Source organism: Ovis canadensis, chromosome 17 (genome assembly GCF_042477335.2).
Source record: "Ovis canadensis isolate MfBH-ARS-UI-01 breed Bighorn chromosome 17, ARS-UI_OviCan_v2, whole genome shotgun sequence".
Classification (NCBI taxonomy): Eukaryota; Metazoa; Chordata; class Mammalia; order Artiodactyla; family Bovidae; genus Ovis; species Ovis canadensis.
In genome coordinates, this window is record NC_091261.1 from 39,314,924 (window position 1) to 39,334,559 (window position 19,636).

The window sequence follows — 19,636 nt, forward strand, 5'->3', positions numbered from 1 at the left end:
CAGTTGTTTCATTTGCTATTCTCCCATTCTGTGGGTTGTCTTTTCACCTTGTTTATAGTTTCCTTTGTTGTGCAAAAGCTTTTAAGTTTAATTAGATCCCACTTGTTTGTTTTTATTTCCATTACTGGAGAAGGTGGGTCATAGAGAATCTTGCTATGATTTATGTCATAGAGTGTTTTGCCTCTGTTTTCCTGTAAGAGTTTTATAGTTTCTGGTCTTACAGTGAGTGAGTGAAGTCGCTCAGTCATGTCTGACTCTTTGCGACCCCGTGGACTGTAGCCTACCAGGCTCCTCCATCCATAGGATTTTCCAGGCAAGAATACTGGAGTGGGTTGCCATTTCTGTCTCCTGAAGATCTTCTCGACCCAGGGATTGAACCCAGGTTTCCCACATTGTAGGCAGACACTTTACCATCTGAGCCATTACATTTAGGTCTTTAATCCATTTTGAATTTATCTTCATGTATGGTGTCAGAAAGTGTTCTAATTTCGTTCTTTTAAATGTAGCTGTTCAGAATTGCAGCATCACTTACTGAAGAGACTGTCTTCTCTCCATTGTATGTTCTTGCCTCCTTTTATGAAAGAAAGATGACATAAACAGATAGAGAGTAATTTCATGTTCCTGGGTTGGAAAAACAATGGTATCAAAAATCAATATACTATCAAAAGCAGTCTACAAATTCAGTGCAATCCTTATCAATTTACCAATGGAATTTTTCACAGAACTAGAATTAAAAATTTCACAATTCAGTGGAAACACAAGAGACCCTGAATAGCCAAAGCCATCTTCAGGAAAAAGAATGGAGCTGGAGGAATCATTCTTCCTGATTTCATACTATAATACAAAACTATAGTCATCAAGACAGTATGGTACTGACACAAAACAGAAATATAGACCAATGGAATAAGATAGAAAGCCTAGAGATAAATCCATGCACCTACAGGCACCTTATCTTTGACAAAGGAGGCAAGAATACAAAGCTAGGACATTTTAGAACAAATAGGAACCTAGGAATGCATTTCAGTAGCCATTAGAGCAATGACCATATCACAGGTTACATCATATAAACTTTGGTAAACTCCACCGTAAACTCATGTGCAGATGAGAGTAAAGAGAATAATGCCTTCCTTTTGTTATGAACATAATTTTGTCTAAAGGGTCCCTGTATCACTTTTGAGAAATACTTGTTGAAAGAATAATGGCCTGATAAAATTCTTATTATAAAATGCCAAATGAAAATAGTACAATACAATCAACATACTGTATCAGTCCGTTTTTTTTTCTTTAAGAAAAAATACAAAATTCTCCCCTCAAATCACATTTATAAACAAGAATACATCCAACATTTATTAAGTTGATTGTGTCCAGATGTTAGCAGTATTTATTATCATGTGGTTTTAAAAAATCAGGTAATTTTTTCTTCTTCATTTTTCTGTATTTTCCTAATTTTTTAAGATAAACATAACTTTTGCAATCAGAAAAAAACGCTTGTGCTTTACCAAGGATAGTTTTCCTGGCTTACACTTGTAGAATTTTTATGGCTTACACTTTTTTGTGAAACGAAAGTGGTTTAAACCTCTCTCTCTGGTTGAAGGGTTTTCATTTTGCTATTAAATCTGAATAAAAAGAAAATTTCAAACTAAAGAATTTTCATGTTTAGTTTTACTCTCTAATTATTAATACAACTTTATATCATCAAAAATATTGCAACCATACCATCATGTATAAATTCTATTTTTATTTTGTGACTTTATGTATATGAACTCATTGTGTAAGAGAATGTGATTCATTTATCCTGTGCGGTAGCCTACTAATAATGAGTTCGCTGATGTTTTTCTTTTATAGGAAAAAGCTCAGGCTATAGAACTCTGGCAGACTGTTTCTCAGGAGTTGTGTAAGCTACAGAAACTTTACCAAGAACATATGACTGAGGCCCAGATTCATGTTCTTGAAAGTCAAAAGCAAAAGGTAATTTTGGATTTCATGGTTTTCTTGTGTATCAATAAGTTGCATTCTGGAGAAATTCAGTTTTGGAGAAGAATGCCCAAGTCTCTAGTGTAATATTTATGTTGGCAATAAATAGATCTTTGATGGTTAGAAATCTTTTGAACACAGTAAATGATTAAAATAGTGCCTAGTGTACATTGGGTTTTATAATGTTATTAGCACTGAAAGCTGTATTTAGGGCTAAAAAGCGGCCATAAGATTTTATGTATAAATGAATCTCTAAAACTTTTATATTCCTGATTTTTTTTACCTGATTAAAAAAAAGACCAAAACTGTTCATTAGTTTATGGACAGTGAAGAAGGCTACTCAAATATGACAACACTGTGTAAAACAAAAATGTTAACAACCTTAAATGTGACCTTTTACTGAAATAGATGTCAAGTGCCTCTAACATAAATTCATCAGAATAGGATTTTAAAAGAGGAAAGAATCTTAATGGTTATTAAGGATTTCTTTATGTCCAAAGCAAGAATCATTTAATATTCTTTTAAAGTGGGCATCTAACTTTTGTTTGATATCTCTGTTAACATACACTCACTATCTCACAAGACCATCCATTCCATTGAAAAATCTACCTCCCTTATCTTTCCATTGATTCTTTTTCTGCTAGGTATATTGAAAACTTTATGACACAGAGCAGGTATCTTTTTTATGCTTTGGTGAACTTCGAATATTCCTTTCTAAGTTCGGATCAGCTTCCAGCATTTTATCCTTTGCAATGTATGAAATAACCTTAGTATTCCTGTGATGTGAATTTTTTGCTAGTCCCCCTTCTAGGACATCTCCATCATTTTCATCAGAACTTCTTTCTTCACTCATGTTGGGTTCGCTTTCACTAAGTTACCCTTGCCGGTGTGTCCTGAATAGTGGCAGTGTCCATGTCCATGTTCTCACATTCAGATATTTTCTCCTGTAACTTCATTTACAACATTACCCAGAGTTATCACTTTCTGTTTCTTTGCAGCAGTTTTATCTTCATTGGCTAATTCCTTCTTTCAGTTATCAATTTTCTTAAAAATGTCACATGAGTATATTATCACTGGAAGAAAAGGAGACAGCACAACTGCACACACTGCTGTCTCTGCATGAACTGAATAACAGAAACTCTGGGACCGAAAGTAATTAGACACCGATCGTGATGTTCTGCTGTCACATGGTCAGTTGTAGACTGAAGAGTTAGCAGTAAAGTCTGCGTTTTATGTAATAATAATTAATGTACTGAGTGATATATAATCAGTGTTTTATATAGGATTATACAGTTAATGTATTTGTGACTGAGATTTGAATCCTGTTATACAGGACTAATATAATTCAACTGTACTGTAGTAAGTGAAAATCATGCATTTTAAGACTACAGGACATGGACTGCCTATACTCTTTCAGTGCACAAGATGCTGCATTATTGTCTCATATTTCATTCTGTTTAGTTGTTGTCCTGAATTATAAAGTTCTTTAAAATGTGTTTAAAGAGGAACAACAATAAGCCAGATAACGAAGCAACTGGTGGAATAAAGATTCTTCTGACCATATTCTCATACAGTAAAGAAAGCAATTCTCCTTCTTGTCAAGACTATGTTATTGGTTTATGTGTTTGGTTAGGAAGGGGGTTGACTTTTCTCACCATAGTATTGGACCATACTTTCCCCAGAGAAATTCATAGTAATTTATACATACATATGTGTGCATGTGTGTGTGCCAAGTTGCTTCAGTTGTGTTTTGACTCTTTGTGACCCTATGGACTGTAGCCTGCCAGGCTCCTCTGTTCATGGGATTCTCCAAGCAAGAATACTGGAGTGGGTTGCCATGCCCTCCTTCAGGGGATGTTCCAGACCCAGGGATCGAACCCACATCTCTTGCCTCTCTTTCCTTGGCAGGCGAGTTCTTTACCACTAGCACCACCTGGGAAGCCCCATACGTACATGTAACACTGCAGTTTATGTTATACATAACAAAGCTAGTGGAGGTGATGGAATTCCAGTTGAGCTATTTCAAATCCTAAAAGATGATGCTGTGAAAGTGCTGCACTCAATATGTCAGCATATTTGGAAAACTCAGCACTGGCCACAGGACTGGAAAAGATCAATTTTCATTCAAATCCCAAAGAAAGGCAATGCCAAAGAATGCTCAAACTACTGCACAATTGCACTCATCTCAAACACTAGTGAAATAATGCTCAAAATTCTCCAAGCCAGGCTTCAGCAATACGTGAACCGTGAACTCCCTGATGTTCAAGCTGGTTTCAGAAAAGGTGGAGGAGCCAGAGATCAAATTGCCAACATCCGCTGGGTCATGAAAAAGCAAGAGAGTTCCAAAAAAACACCTATTTCTGCTTTATTGACTATGCCAAAGCCTTTGACTGTGTGGATCACAATAAACTGGAAAATTCTGAAAGAGATGGGAATACCATACCACCTAACCTGCCTCTTGAGAAATCTGTATGCAGGTCAGGAAGCAACAGTTAGAACATGGAACAATAGACTGGTTCCAAATAGGAAGAGTACGTCAAGGCTATATATTGTCACCCTGCTTATTTAACTTATATGCAGGGTAAGCCATGAGAAACGCTGGGCTGAAAGAAACACAAGCTGGAATCAAGATTGCCAGGAGAAATATCAATAACCTCAGGTATGCAGATGACACCACCCTTATGGCAGAAAGTGAAGAGGAACTAAACAGCATCTTGATGAAAGTGAAAGAGGAGAGTGAAAAAGTTGGCTTAAAGCTCAACATTCAGAAAACAAAGATCATGGCATCTGGTCCCAATCACTTCATGGGAAATAGATGGGGAAACAGTGAAAACGGTGTCAGACTTTATTTTTTGGGGCTACAAAATCACTGCAGATTGTGATTGCACCCATGAAATTAAAAGACGCTTACTCTTTGGAAGGACAGTTATGACCAACCTAGATAGCATATTCAAAAGCAGAGACATTACTTTGCCAACAAAGGTCCATCTAGTCAATGCTATGGTTTTTCCTGTGGTCATGTATGGATGTGAGAGTTGGACTATGAAGAAAGCTGAACGCCATAGAATTTATGCTTTTGAACTGTGGTGTTGGAGAAGACTGTTGAGAGTCCCTTGGACTGCAAGGAGATCCAACTAGTCCATTCTAAAGGAGATCAGTCCTGGATGATCATTGGAAAGACTGATGCTAAAGCTGAAACTCCATTACTTTGGCCACCTCATGCGAAGAGTTGGCTCATTGGGAAAGACCCTGATGCTGGGAGGGATTGAAGGCAGGAGGAAAAGGGGATGACAGAGGATGAGATGGCTGGATGACATCACCAACTTGATGGACATGAGTTTGGGTGAACTCTGGGAGTTGTTGATGGAAAGGGAGGCCTGGAGTGCTGTGGTTCATGGAATCGCAAAGAGTCGGACACGACTGAGCGACTGAACTGAACTGACTGAATACCTAATATAATATCTAACAGTCTTATTATCTGCAAATGATTTGTAATTACTGAGTGCTTTGTTGTAACTCAGGATTTGAATGTGTCTGTAGGGTTCCCTGGTGGCTCAGTGGTAACGAATCCTCCTGCCAATGCAAGAGACACGAGACGTGGGTTCGATCCCTGGGTGGGAAGATCTCCTGGGTAAGGAAATGGCAACCCACTCAAGTATTCTTGCCTGGGAAACCCCATGGACAGAGTAGCTTGGTGGGCTACAATCCATGGGGTCACAAAGGAGTCAGACACTACTTAGCATCTTTTTTTTTTTTTTTTACGACTTAGCATCTAAACAACAACAAATATTTAAAACTATGGAGTAGTTCCAATTCTGATTCCTTTCCTGTGGATTTTTGAGAAGGCAGCTATCACTGTCTCTCTTTTCAACTCTTACAGAGTTTTCAAATTCCAGTTTATGACTTTGTTTTATAATCATTACAAATGGATATTTTTACCTAAAAAAATCATAATAATGCTTATGTTCCTTTTCAGTTTACAAAATGATGTTTCCCAACATACCTTGGTTTGAAAATAACACACATGTAGTCTGAGCTGTAATACTTTTACCTCTGAGATCTAGAAATCATTTCTAATATAAGTATCTTTTTGAAGGCTGTTTCTTCATTTAGATCAGTAAACTAAGCCATTAATTTTGTTTTCCACCTGAATATGATCATTTTTATGGTACAGCTTTGAAGTTAGGGTTTTTAGGGGGTTTTAGTTGTTACTGTTGCTGTTTGCATAGACCTTACAGATAATACTTTGTCTTTATTTGAAGCTCTAGCTATCAAGCTTTAAATCTGTCATCTGACATATTAACACCTCCTCCCAACTTTATGTCACCTGCACATATGATATTTAATTTGGTCATAGTAGATAATCAAAAGGTTTAAAACTTGTGGGGCAGTCAAACCATGAGACTCATGAGAAGAGGAAAAGGTACAATAATAACTGTGCCATGGTTTGTTTTAAACAGGTTTGAATGTGGTTTTTCAATATTGGACAAGGTGTTTATATCATACCTGTCTCCTGATGGATTGGTTTCTAGAAATAATTTGATGTTGTTCAGTCACTTAGTCATGTCCGCTGCTCAGTCATTACCCCATGGACAGCAGCACAACAGGCTTCCCTGTTCTTCACCACTTCCCCATGCTTGCTCAAAGTCAAGCTGTCCATTGAGTCGGTGATGCCATCCAGCCATCTCAACGTCTGTCGTCCACTTCTCCTCCTACCTTCAGTCTTTCCCATCATCAGGGTCTTTTCTAATGAGTCAGCTCTTTGCATCAGGTTGCCAAAGTATTGGAGCTTCAGCTTCAGCATCAGTCCTTCTAATGAATATTTAGAACTGATTTCCTTTAAGATTGACTGGTTTGATCTCCTTGCAGTCCCAGGGACTCTCAAGAGTCTTCTCTAATACCACAGTTTAGAAGCATCAATTCTTTGGCGTTCAGCCTTCTTTGTGGTCCAACTCTCACATCCATACATGACTACTGGAAAAACCGTAGCTTTGACTAGACGGACCTTTGTTGGCAAAGTGATGTCTCTGCTTTTTAATATGCTTTCTAGGTTTGTCATAGCTTTTCTTCCAAGGAGAAAGCATCTTTTAATTTTGTGGCTACAGTCACCATCTGCAGTGATTTTGTAGCCCCCGAAAATAAAGCCTGTCATTGTTTCCATCGTTTCCCCATCTCTTTGGCATGAAGTGATGGGACTAGATGCCATGATCTTCATTTTTTGAATGTTGAGTTGTCAGACAGCTTTTTCACTCTCCTCTTTCACCTTCATCAAGAGGCTCTTCAGTTGCTCTTCATTTTCTACCATAAGAGTAGTGTTATCTGCATATCTGAGGTTATTGATATTTCTCCCAGCAATCTTGATTCCAGCTTGTGCCTCATCCAACCTGACATTTCACATGATGTACTCTGCATATACGTTAAATAAGCAGAGTACTCCTTTCCCAATTTTGACCCAGTCTGTTGTTCCATGTCCTGTTCTATTTCTTGACCTGCATACTAGTTTTGCAGGAGGCAGGTAAGGTAGTCTGGTATTTCCATCTCTTTATAGAATGTTCCACAGTTTGTTGTGATCAGTAGAGTCAAAGTATTTAGTGTAGTCAATGAGGCAGAAGTTGAGTTTTTCTGGAATTCTCTTGATTTTTCTATGATCCAGTGGATATTGCCAATTTGATCTCTGGTTCATCTGCCTTTTCTAAATCTAGCTTGAACATCTGAAAGGTCTCAGTTCACATAATGCTGAAGCCTGGCTTGGGGAATTTTGAACATTACATTGCTAGCATGTGAAATGAGTGCAATTGTGTGGTAGTTTGAACTTTCTTTGGCATTGCTGTTCTTTGGGTTTGGACGGAAAACTGACCTTTTCCAGTCCTGTGGCCACTGCTGAATTTTCCAAATATGCTGGCATATTGAGTGTAGCACTTTGACAGCATCATCTTTTAGGATTTGCAGTAGCTCAGCTGCTATTCCATCACTTCCACGATGTTTCTTTATAGTGATGCTTCCTAATGCCCACTTGACTTTGTACCCAGAGATGTCTGGCTCTGGGTGACTGATCACAGCATCGTGGTTATCTGGTTCATTAAAACTCAGCAGTGGCCACAGGACTGGAAAAGGTCAGTTTTCATCCAATCCCAAAGAAAGGCAATGCCAAAGAATGCTCAAACTACTGCACAATTGCACTCATCTCACATGCTAATAAAGTAATGCTCAAAAGTCTCCAAGCCAGGCTTCAGCAATACGTGAACCGTGAAACTCCCTGATGTTCAAGCTGATTTTAGAAAAGGCAGAGGAACCAGAGATCAAATTGCCAACATCCTCTGGATCATGGAAAAGGCAAGAGAGTTCCAGAAAAACACCTATTTCTGCTTTATTGACTATGCCAAAGCCTTTGACAGTGTGGATCACAATAAACTGTGAGAAATTCTGAAAGAGATGGGAATACCATACCACCTAACCTGCCTCTTGAGAAATGTGTATCCAGGTCAGGAAGCAACAGTTAGAACTGGACATGGAGCAACAGACTGGTTCCAAATAGGAAAAGGAGTACATCAAGGCTGTATATTGTCACCCTGCTTATTTAACTTCTATGCAGAGTACATCATGAGATACGCTGGGCTGGAAGAAGCACAAGCTGGAATCAAGATTTCTAGGAGAAATATCAATAACCTCATATGCAGATGACACCACCCTTATCGCAGAAAGTGAAGAGGAGCTGAAGAGCCTCCTCATGAAAGTGAAACAGGAGAGTGAAAAAGTTGGCTTAAAGCTCAACATTCAGAAAACGAAGATCATGGCATCCGGTCCCATCACTTCATGGGAAATAGATGAAATAGATGGGGAAACAGCGGAAACAGTGTCAGACTTTTTTTGGGGGGCTCCAAAATTACTGGAGATGGTGATTGCAGCCATGAAATTAAAAGACGCTTACTCTTTGGAAGAAAAGTTATGACCAACCTAGATAGTATATTCAAAAGCAGAGACATTACTTTGCCAACTAAGGTCCGTCTAGTCAAGGCTATGGTTTTTCCTGTGGTCATGTATGGATGTTAGATTTGGTTGTGAAGAAAGCTGAGCACTGAAGAATTGCTGCTTTTGAACTGTGGTGTTGGAGAAGACTCTTGAGAGTCCCTTGGACTGCAAGGAGATCCAACCAGTCCATTCTGAAGGAGATCAGCCCTGGGATTTCTTTGGAGGGAATGATGCTAAAGCTGAAACTCTAGTACTTTGGCCACCTCATGCGAAGAGTTGACTCATTGAAAAAAACTCTGATGCTGGGAGGGATTGGGGCAGGAGGAGAAGGGGACGACAGAGGATGAGATGGCTGGATGGCATTACAGACTCGATGGACGTGAGTCCGAGTGAACTCCAGGAGTTGGTGATTGACAGGGAGGCCTGGCGTGCTGCGATTCATGGGGTCACAGAGTCGGACACGACTGAGCAACTGAACTGAACTGAAGATCTCTTTTGTAATGTTCTTCTGTGTATTCTTGCCACCTCTTAATATCCTCTACTTCTGTTAGGTCCATCCCATTTCTGTCCTTTATTGTGCCATCTTTGTATGAAATGTTTCCTTGGTATCTCTAATTTTCTTGAAGAGATCTCTAGGCTTTCCCATTCTGTTCTGTTCCTCTATTTCCACTGTTCTCTTAGGAATTCTTTCTCCTTTCTGTTTTTAGAACTCTACATTCAAGTGGATATATCTTTCCTTTTCTCCTTTGCCTTTTTGCTTTTCTTCTTTTCTCAGTTATTTGTAAGGCCTCTTTAGACAGTCATTTTGCCTTTTGCATTTCTTTTTCATAGAGGTAGTTTTTTTTTTTTTATTACCTCCTGTACAATGAATGCCACAAACCTCCATCCATATTTCTTCAGGCACTCTATCATATCTAATCCTTTGAGTCTATTTGTCATTTCCATTGTATAATCATAAAGGATTTGATTTAGATCGTACCTGAATGGCCTCGTGGTTTTCCCTACTTTCTTCAATTTAAGTCTGAATTTTGTAATAAGGAGTTCATGATCTGAGCTACAGTCAGCTCCAGGTCTTGTTTTTGCTAACTTCTCCATCTTCGACCACAACGAATTTAATCAGTCTGATTTCAGTATTGTCCACGTGATGATGTCCATTTGTAGAGTTATCTCTTTTGTTGTTGGAAGAGGGTGTTTGTTATGACCAGTGTATTTTCTTGGCAAAACTCTGTTAGCTTTTGCCCTGCTTCATTTTTTACTCCACAGCCAAACTTGCTTGTTACTCCTGATATCTCATGACTTCCTACTTTTGCATTCCAGTCCCCTGTGATGAAAAGAACATCTTTTTTTGGTGTTAGTTCTAGAAGGTCTTGTAGTTCTTCATAGAACCATTCAACTTCAGCTTCTTTGGCATTAGTGATTGAGGCATAGACTTGGATTACTGTGATATTGAATGGTTTGCCTTGGAAATGAATAGAGATCATTCTGTTTTGAGATTGCACCCAGGTACTTCATTTCGGGCTCTTCTTTTGACTATGAAGGCTACTCTTTTTCTTCTAAGGGATTCTTGCCCACAGTAGTAGATACAATGATCATCTGAATTAAATTCGCCCATTCCAGTCCATTTTAGTTCACTGTTTCCTAAAATGTCGGTGTTCACTCTACCATCTCCTGTTTGACCATTTCCAGTTTACCTTGATTCATGGACCTAACATTCCAGGTTCCTATGGAATATTGCTTTTTATAGCATCAGACGTTACTTTCACCACTAGACGCATCCGCAACTGGGCGTTGTTTCTGCTTTGGCTCCACCTCTTCATTCCCTCTGGAGCTATTTCTCTGGTCTTCTTCAGCAGCCTATTGGTTCATCTTTCATTAGTTCATGAAAGAGTTCATCTTTCAGTGTCATATCTCTCTGCCTTTTCATACTGTTCATGGGTTTCTCAAGGCAAGAATGCTGAAGTGATATGCCATTCCCTTCTCCAGTGGACCACTTTTTGTCAGAACTTTCCACCGTGATCCGTCCATCTTGGGTGGCCCGACATGGCCTGACTCATAGTTTCATTAAGTTAGACAAGATTGTGATCCATGTGATCAGTTTGGTTAGTTTTCTGTGATTGTGGTTTTAATTCTGTCTGCCCTCTGATGGATGAGGATAAGAGACTTGAAATAATGATTTCACATAAAATAATTAGCCACATTAGTTTCCACATTGTCAACTTATTTAATTTTGTAGACATTAAACATTTGTTTCTTTTTATTTCTTTGACTATTGATCTCACAGTACTTGTTGAAAGAAATGCAAGTGATGTCCTCTAGATTTAGCCATAATGATTTTAGACTTGATTTTAGTCTAATTTTAAATATGGGTTTTAAACACAATGTTATTTATGTACCCTTTCTTCCTGCTATAGGATCAGCTGACAAGTTTTCAGCAGCTGACCAAGCATCTTCATGTTACTAATGAGAATGTAGAAATGGTAAGTGAAAACATCCATTTAGTGCACTTTTTACATAAATTAGAAATTGTCACTGTAAGTAGTTGTATTTTTGCTAAGGTAAATCAACAAGATAAAAAACTTGAAATTAACGTAGGTAGGCAATACTCTTCTTTTTATCTGTCTTTTCTTTTGGATTCAGTAGCGTGACATGGGAGTTTACAGTGGGTTCTAGAGATCTAAAACTAACATCTATCTGAAATATATTCTAATCTGAAAATGCTCTTAGGATTCTTGGTACGATCTCCTGAGCGTAGTCTAGACTGTGAGTGCCTCAAGAGTAGGGTTCATTCTTTATTCTTAGCGTTTCTTCTAAAATATGGTAAGGTATCAACTAAGAATGGTGGAACTGCTAGACAAATGAGTAGCCCAAATGCTTAAAACCAGTAGGCCACTGAGAACCTCTTGTTAGTTGATTGACCACCCATCACCTGAATTGCTACACCTTAATTTCCCTTTAATTTTTCCCAAAAGAAGTAGAATTAGCCTTCCCAGTTCTGCTCTTTAACCCCTACACACACACTTTTCTTTTTTATTGTTGTTTTTGTTTTGTTTTGTTTTCCGTCTTGGAATTTTATTTTACCTGATTGTTGAGTAATAGGATTATGACATCTCAGACAATTCCTCTCTTTCCTTTCTTCGTTTTGCTTAGTTACCTTGCTAATCCTTGTTAGTTCCTAATGAAAATGTCTTTGTTTAAGAGTGGAGTTGTGCCATTAAAAGTAAGTTTATCCAATCAATTTTATTCTACTTTTAAAAATTTCTCCTTTAACCATGTAAAAAAAACTAAATTTCTCCCTATTTATGTTAATATTGGAAACTTCTAATCACTTATTTTTAATAATGTGCTTCTTAGAGTTTTAAAATAGTACTAAAGTGCTCCAAAATAAAATGATGACTGATTTTCTTAATTAAGAAGTCTTGTTTCTACATGGCATTGAATAATTTAACCTAACATCACAATTGCTTATTCTTTCTTTCAGTATTTCCTAAAAGTGTGCTATTACATAATCCTTTGGAATTTTATACCACAGTGCCCATATTTTATTATATTCAACCCTAAATTATTCTGATGAAAGTCATAGAAAGCTATGTAAATATTTACAGGACATACTTTAAAAATTTCTAGTGAGTGAGTGAAAGTCACTCAGTCACATCTGGCTTTGCAACCCCATGGAATTTTCCAGGTCAGAATACTGGAGTGGGTAACCATTCCCTTCTCCTGGGGATTTTTCCAAACCAGGGATCGAACACAGGTCTCCCACATTGCAGGCAGATTCTTTACCATCTGAGCCACCAGGGAAGCCCCCCCACCCAAAAAAAGAAAAAAAAATTGTAAGGTGTTCATAACAACAGACCAAAACTAAGAATAATAAACTATGGATATAATAAAAGAGATACAGAAATGAAAGTTGGATGAAGCATTTATGTTATAAAGAGCAAAGAAAAGACTATCCTGTGGTTAAAATAAAGAAAAATGCTAAGAGAAATTTTTTAAGAGTTTGTCTTAATACATCATACATTAAGGTATATATAAATAAGACTCTACTAAATCTAAATGTTAAGCGATTGTAAAGATTTTGTAAATCTCAAGAGCATTCAGAGCATGGTCATAGAAGCAAATTTGAGTCAAAATCAAATAATTTCCATTAAAAATTTTTCTGATTATATGAATAAACTCTTAAACGAATAGATTCCTATATATGTACAGAAAGTTGATGAGTATATAACAATGAATAAAATCTTTCACAAGCAGTGTACTTTAGTAATAGGCAGAATGTAAAATGCCCTGAACTAAATGATACCTAAAAATATGTTTATTTATTATTACTATAGATATAATAAGAGTTTATGTTTCCTACAGATTGTCTTTACTGAAAGCATATTTTTCTTGATATTTATTCATCTCTAACCCAGAAATATTTGTCAATTGCATACTAAGTTCCTTTCACTGTCATGGGTTCTCTAGTTGAAGAGAAATGTGCATCTGTTCACAGAGCCCCTGTCTAACTGGTAGAATAGGAATGACATTGGAAATAATTGGTGATTGAAAGGGAGACTTCCAGGGTCCTTTATGAATCTCCAAATTCTGTATTATTGATATAGTACATAATTTTCTTTGTGATCACAAATATGTAACATCATAAAGCCATATTCAGATGTAATTGTTCAGCTCTTAATAGGCTTGCTAGCAGGTTATATGTGATTGTTCCCTACACTAGCTTCTTAAAATTCACAATTCTAATGTATACTTCCGCTAATTACATAATCTATCTTTAAGGTGCTCACATATAGTAAAAAAAAAACGCAAGCACTAGTTATGCCAGTTCAGCGACTATATAAGTTATAATAAAGCATTAATGGTACATTACAAACATTATAAAGGAATTCAGAAACATGAATCATTTTGGGCTGAGTCATTGAGATAGCTTCACAGGAGAATTTGAATTGATATTAAAGATCATCTAGTCCCTCAAATGATACAGGCATCCTTCTATTAAATGCTTTTCAGTTTAGATGATCCTCTCTAGTGACTGCTTTTAATACCCTTTCCTTGTAAGAGATCTTGCCATTTCCCTCAAAGAGCCTGTTCCTTTGAATGCTAATTATTAGAAAGCTAAAATCTTTTTACCAGATTTCCTCCCACTGATGTGTGATTTTATCTTTTGAAATAACACAGAACAAAATCATTTCATTTTCAAGTCAGCCTTTCAGCTATATAATCATATGTCTTGCATAGATTATGCCCTATGTCACGTCCACTTTTCTGTTTTAACTTTTTAATTCACCTACCTCTCATTATTCTATCCTTTCTCTGTATGCCTTGATGGTCTCTTAAATTGTAGCCTGTGAATTAAATACTGAATTCTGTACTGGAGTTGTCCACTTCCCAAGGTAAAGATGTAGTCCTCAGGCTCTCTTTCATGTCTTAATTAGGGGTTCATTCATTCCTCAAAGGTACAAGTACTTAGAAAGTACTGACTCATGTGCAAGATGCTGGCAGTTCTGAGTGGAAGTGGTTTTCAAAAATAGGCTCATGTTGTAACAAGGAATATTAAACTTTAAATACAGTACCTAAATGTGCTGCAGTGTACATTATGAAAGTATATATAAAGTTTTATCAAAATGCAAAAAGGAAACAGTTTTGTCTTAAGAGTGAGTGAACCACATGGGGTATGGAGTGCTGAATGCTGGCAGAATGAGGACATCCCAAGTAGAGGGATATTACAAAAGTGTATTTAAAATAGGAAGTCCATGAAATTGGGTAGAGTATGGAAAAAGCTCAGTGAAAACTGCTTCAGGGACTTTACTTGGAGAGAGGTGTGAATGATCTGTTAAAATGGGAAGAGACTGAAAACAAGACTATCGGTTAGAAGGTAATAATTTATATGACGTTGCCTTTAAGGCATATAGCTAATGGCAATGATAAGGAATTTGTACCGTCATGGTAAAACCAGCACTTATGGAAGATAATTCCCTTAGAAAAAGAGTTTTTGTACACTTGGAAAGCTGTTTCATATCTTCCTTTAGCATTAGCAGACCTTGAGGAAAGCGTCCCAAAGTATATAATTTACTTGGGCAGTAATACCAGGAAAAACCAGTAGGGGAGTGGAGAAATAAGGCTAGGAAGGGAGAACAAGGCAGCCAATAAAGGATTTTTATCAGTCAAGCAAATTAACCCTGTGGGTAACTGAAACTTAATCCTACAATGAACTCTGGAAGCCAGTTTATAAACAGGCTCAGAGTTATTCTACCATAGGGCGTGGGAATTTGGGATTTTTACCTACCAATTTCCTTCATTCATTGTTTTGGGCTCTTCTGGAACAGGCTGGGGACATGAATTCTACACCATCTGTAGTCGTCTACATAGAAAAAGACTACACAGAAAGACTTTGCTCTTTAGGTGAGCAAAGGAGGCTTAGAAGGCTGGAAAAAATCAGGAGATGCAGAAATGTAAATACAGGTAGTGTGAAATAAAGCAGATATCTGCTGAAATAGGGAAGGCAAGGAAAGAGGGCTAGGGCTATATTTTATCATTAAAAAATCTAATCATTATCATGAGTTCCTTTTTTTCACTTACATACCCCGCAGTTAGTCTGGCATAGAGTTTTAAATGTTCTAATACTAAATGTTTCTTTCCTTTTTTTTTTCTTGTGGCAGACTAATCAACATTTTCTGAAAACAGTAACTGAACAAAGTGCGGAAATCGAGCAACTCCGAAAACAACTTAGGTATTGTCAAAAATAATTTTTCTTACAATAATTACTTTTCTTCAGTGGAAGTGATGATGTCATAGTTCTTTCCATGAATGGTTTTTTTTTTTCCCCTCCCTTTTAAACTTCTGTCAGTTACTTCTCATGTGCATGGTCTTTTGAGTCTGAAGAGACTGAAATCAAGAATGTTAGTCAGAAGGCAACAATAATACATATATGTGAAAGGATGTCCCATGCTGGCAAATCCAGTGCTTATAGAAAAAAATCAGTCCTCTTAAAAATTTGTTTCTACACATATTTTTCTTTGAACTCCCTTCTAAGCAGACCCTAAGAGTTTCAAAGCATGTACGTTATTTAGAGGTAAGACCAGTGAACAGCAGTAGAAAAGTAGGGAAGTGAGACCGGGGAAGGGAGGAGAAGGCAGCTAGTAAGGGGTTTTTAAAAATCACTCAGCTTAATACCGTACGTATATTATGACCCAGTGGTTTAATAGTCATTGCATTAATAGACTTCAGAGGATAAACTCTAAATGACCAAAATAAACATTTTTTCACTTTTCACTCCCCCTAGTCATAATACTTAAAATTCAGAAGTATAGTCATATAAGGTTCTGTACTATGATGCTGTCATATAGAAATATCTTTAAATTGTATATTTATATTCTACAAAAAATACATTGTTACTGTTTGTTAAATGAGTCTTGCTATTTAGTTTGTTTTTCCTGCTGCTGCTAAGTCACTTCAGTCGTGTCCGACTCTGCAACCCCATAGACGGCAACCCACTAGGCTCCTCCGTCCCTGGGATTCTCCAGGCAAGAATACTGGAGTGGGTTGCCATTTCCTTCTCCAGTTGTTTTTCCTACCATCATGTATTTTGCCCTGCAGATACGTTAATCGGGTTTTTTAAAGACCTACTTTACAAAGTTTTATATACCACTCTTTATGTTTTTGTTTTATTAACTTCATGAACTTTTAAAATTTTAGTACATTTACCTTCTTTCTCCCTAGACAGTTTTACTTGTGGGCTTTTATTTCTTATTTCTTTCAGTGTTAATGATTTTGCAATTTAAAATAGTAATGATTTATTTAATTGCAAGATCATCTTTTTTTAAAAAAAATGAAAGTTTTTTAAATTATAAAAGTAATGTAAGTCCATTATAAAAACACTTTGGATAGTATGAAGACATCAAATTGCAATAAAATTCTGACAGGAACGTAATACTGACTCCATAGGTTAAGAGCACAGTCCCCAGTGTGACTGCACTCAACTCAGACACCAGCCACAAGTTCAGGGGTCCCCAGGCCACTCACACCTCTCTGATCAATTGAATGCAAATATGTTGGTGTTCCCCCTAAACCCCCAGGGTTGATAGTTCTCAAAAATGCCTCAGAGAACTCAGGAAAGCACCATACTGGTGATTAAAATTTTATTACAAGGGACATAAAACAAAACCAGCCAAAAGAAGAGACTTTTGGGTGAGATCTAGAAAGATCCCAAAAGCAGAGCTTCGTGTCCTCTCCCAATAGAATCAGTGTGTTTCGCCCTCCTGGGACATCAGTGTGTTTACCAACCAGGAGTCTCACCTAAGCCTCAGTGTCCTAAGTTTTTACTGAGGTTTTATTATGTGCATATGCTCTATATTGGGCCTTTCTGATGGCTCAGCAGGTGAAGAATCTGCCTGCAATCCAGGAGACACAGTTCAATCCCTGGCTCAGGAAGATGCCCTGGAGGAGGGCATGGCAACCCACTCCAGCATTCTTTCCTGGAGAATCATGTGGACACAGGAGCCTGGTGGGCTACAATGCAAAGGGTCACAAAGAGCTGGACAGAACTGAGTGGCTGAGCATGCTTTATATTAAATGTAGACAAGTGTACATGACAATTAAGTGAAATTTATGATGACTGCATCAAAGAGCAAAATCCTATGTGAATCAGTTTCTGAATTTTAAGTGTTATGACTAATTGAATGAATCATTGATCACTTGATTGAACTTAATCTCCAGATCTCCTTCCTTCCCCGAGGGTCAGGAGGTCAGGCCTATATCACATGGCTCAAAGCTCCGACTCTATAGTTACATGGTTGGTCCTTCTAGTAGACCTCCTCCCATCCTGAAACTCTCTAGGTGCCTTCCATGAATCAGTTCATTACTTGAGACTACCCCTGAGTTTATGCTAAAGACATTGCCTTTACTTGGGAAGTTAAGGGTTTATATGCCCCATCTTAGAAGCTTAGACAAAGACCAGACAAAGTCATTATGCAACTCAAGTGGAAAATAAAAATCTCATAATTCCATTATTTAGAGGTAACTATTATTAACTTCTTTGGAGAAGGCAATGGCACCTCACTCCAGTACTCTTGCCTGGAAAATCCCATGGACGGAGGAGCCTGGTGGGCTGCAGTCCAAGGGGTCGCTAAGAGTTGGGCACGACTGAGTGACTTCACTTTCACTTTTCATTTTCATGCATTGGAGAAGGAAATGGCAACCCATTCCAGTATTCTTGGCCTGGAGAATCCCAGGATCGAGGAGCCTGATGGGCTGCCATCTATGGGGTCGCACAGAGTCGGACACGACTGAAGCAACTTAGCAGCAGCAGCAGCAGCAGCATTATTAACTTCTTAAATGTATAACTTAGGTTTGTGTATTTAAATATTTTAGTAAAAAAAGGGAAGTGGTATACACAATAATAGCCTATTTTTTTTTACTTATAGATAATATGAATATCATATCAATATTATCAACCATAACATTGTATAGTATACTACTAGGGATGTGCTATATTTATTAGTTAAATTCTTAAATTCACTTTCTACTATTTAATAGAATATTTAGTAGCCTTTTTGTAGGCTACCTATTCATCAGACATTACACTTAGAGCAGTTTTAGAACAGTAAATACATATAGTTAGTGTTAGATATTATTATTATTTATAGTGATTAAATAAAACTTTAATACTACTAAAGAAATTAAAATGAATCTTATCTAATTTAGGATGTTTAGAAGAAAGGCCAATTTGATTGAATCTTTTGTTATATACATTTTTTAAAACATGTTTTTAAAATTGTTTTATCATAAAAAATGTAGATACTAAAGCATAAACTGACAGAAACACAAGGCGTAGAGCAAATCAATAATGCTAGTAAAGATTTTAACACTGATACAATCTTTATCTGTTAAATATAAGTTTAATAAAGATTTAACTCATATAAAAGATGTGATTAATGTGATTAACAGCTTGATTTAACACACCTCTCTAAAACATTGAATCCATTATTTCAATAAATATTTAGCAAGCATCAGCTATGTGCCAGACTCTACACATGGGATACATCAATGTACAATACAGCTAAAGACCTCTGTCTTTTTGGAACTTACATCTAGCAGGAGCAGGCAGACAATAAACATGACATCTTAGTATGTTAAGAGGCAATAAGTGCTAGAGAAGAACAAAGCAAAACAAAAAAATCTCCCTTTAATAAATTTTGCTGGGGAAGTACTTCTTAATCAAAATTTAAACGCAAGCCAAAAAGGTAAAAATTGATTTGAGTATGTTAAAATGTAAAACTTGCATTATAAAAATTAATATACGTCAAATGAAGACATTTGCAAAGCGTGCAGCTGACAGTGCATTAGTGTTGAGCATACATTGCCTAAGCATCAATAAAAATAAATAAAAATCCATACGCTATTGGGCAAAGGATATGAACAAACATTTCAAAAATATAGCAATCAGGAAAATGCAGGTTAATACTGTGGAATATAACAAGGTAAAAGACGATTACAGTATGATGTAATTCATATACATTTCAAATGTTTTAAGCAACATTGCATAGATTATGGACATGTATGTTTTAGTTATATATGACATATTCATATATGTAAAATAATTTTAAAGTATGTGTGTAATATATATACACATTTGTGTGTGTGTGTGTATATACACACACATGTATTGTGCATGTGTGCATGCATGTACTATTAAAGA

The 19,636-nt window shown here is 37.0% G+C and overlaps 1 protein-coding gene across 6 annotated transcripts in view; it reads left to right on the forward strand.

Moving 5' to 3' along the window:
• Positions 1–19,636, forward strand: part of SCLT1 (sodium channel and clathrin linker 1) — a 252,549-nt gene that overhangs the window by 92,364 nt on the left and 140,549 nt on the right. For all 6 annotated transcript variants that reach the window (XM_069557539.1, XM_069557538.1, XM_069557537.1 and 3 more), the window contains 3 exons: positions 1,846–1,968; positions 11,355–11,420; positions 15,600–15,670. In XM_069557539.1, the coding sequence (XP_069413640.1) occupies positions 1,846–1,968; positions 11,355–11,420; positions 15,600–15,670 (260 nt within the window). The remainder of the gene's footprint in view (positions 1–1,845; positions 1,969–11,354; positions 11,421–15,599; positions 15,671–19,636) is intronic.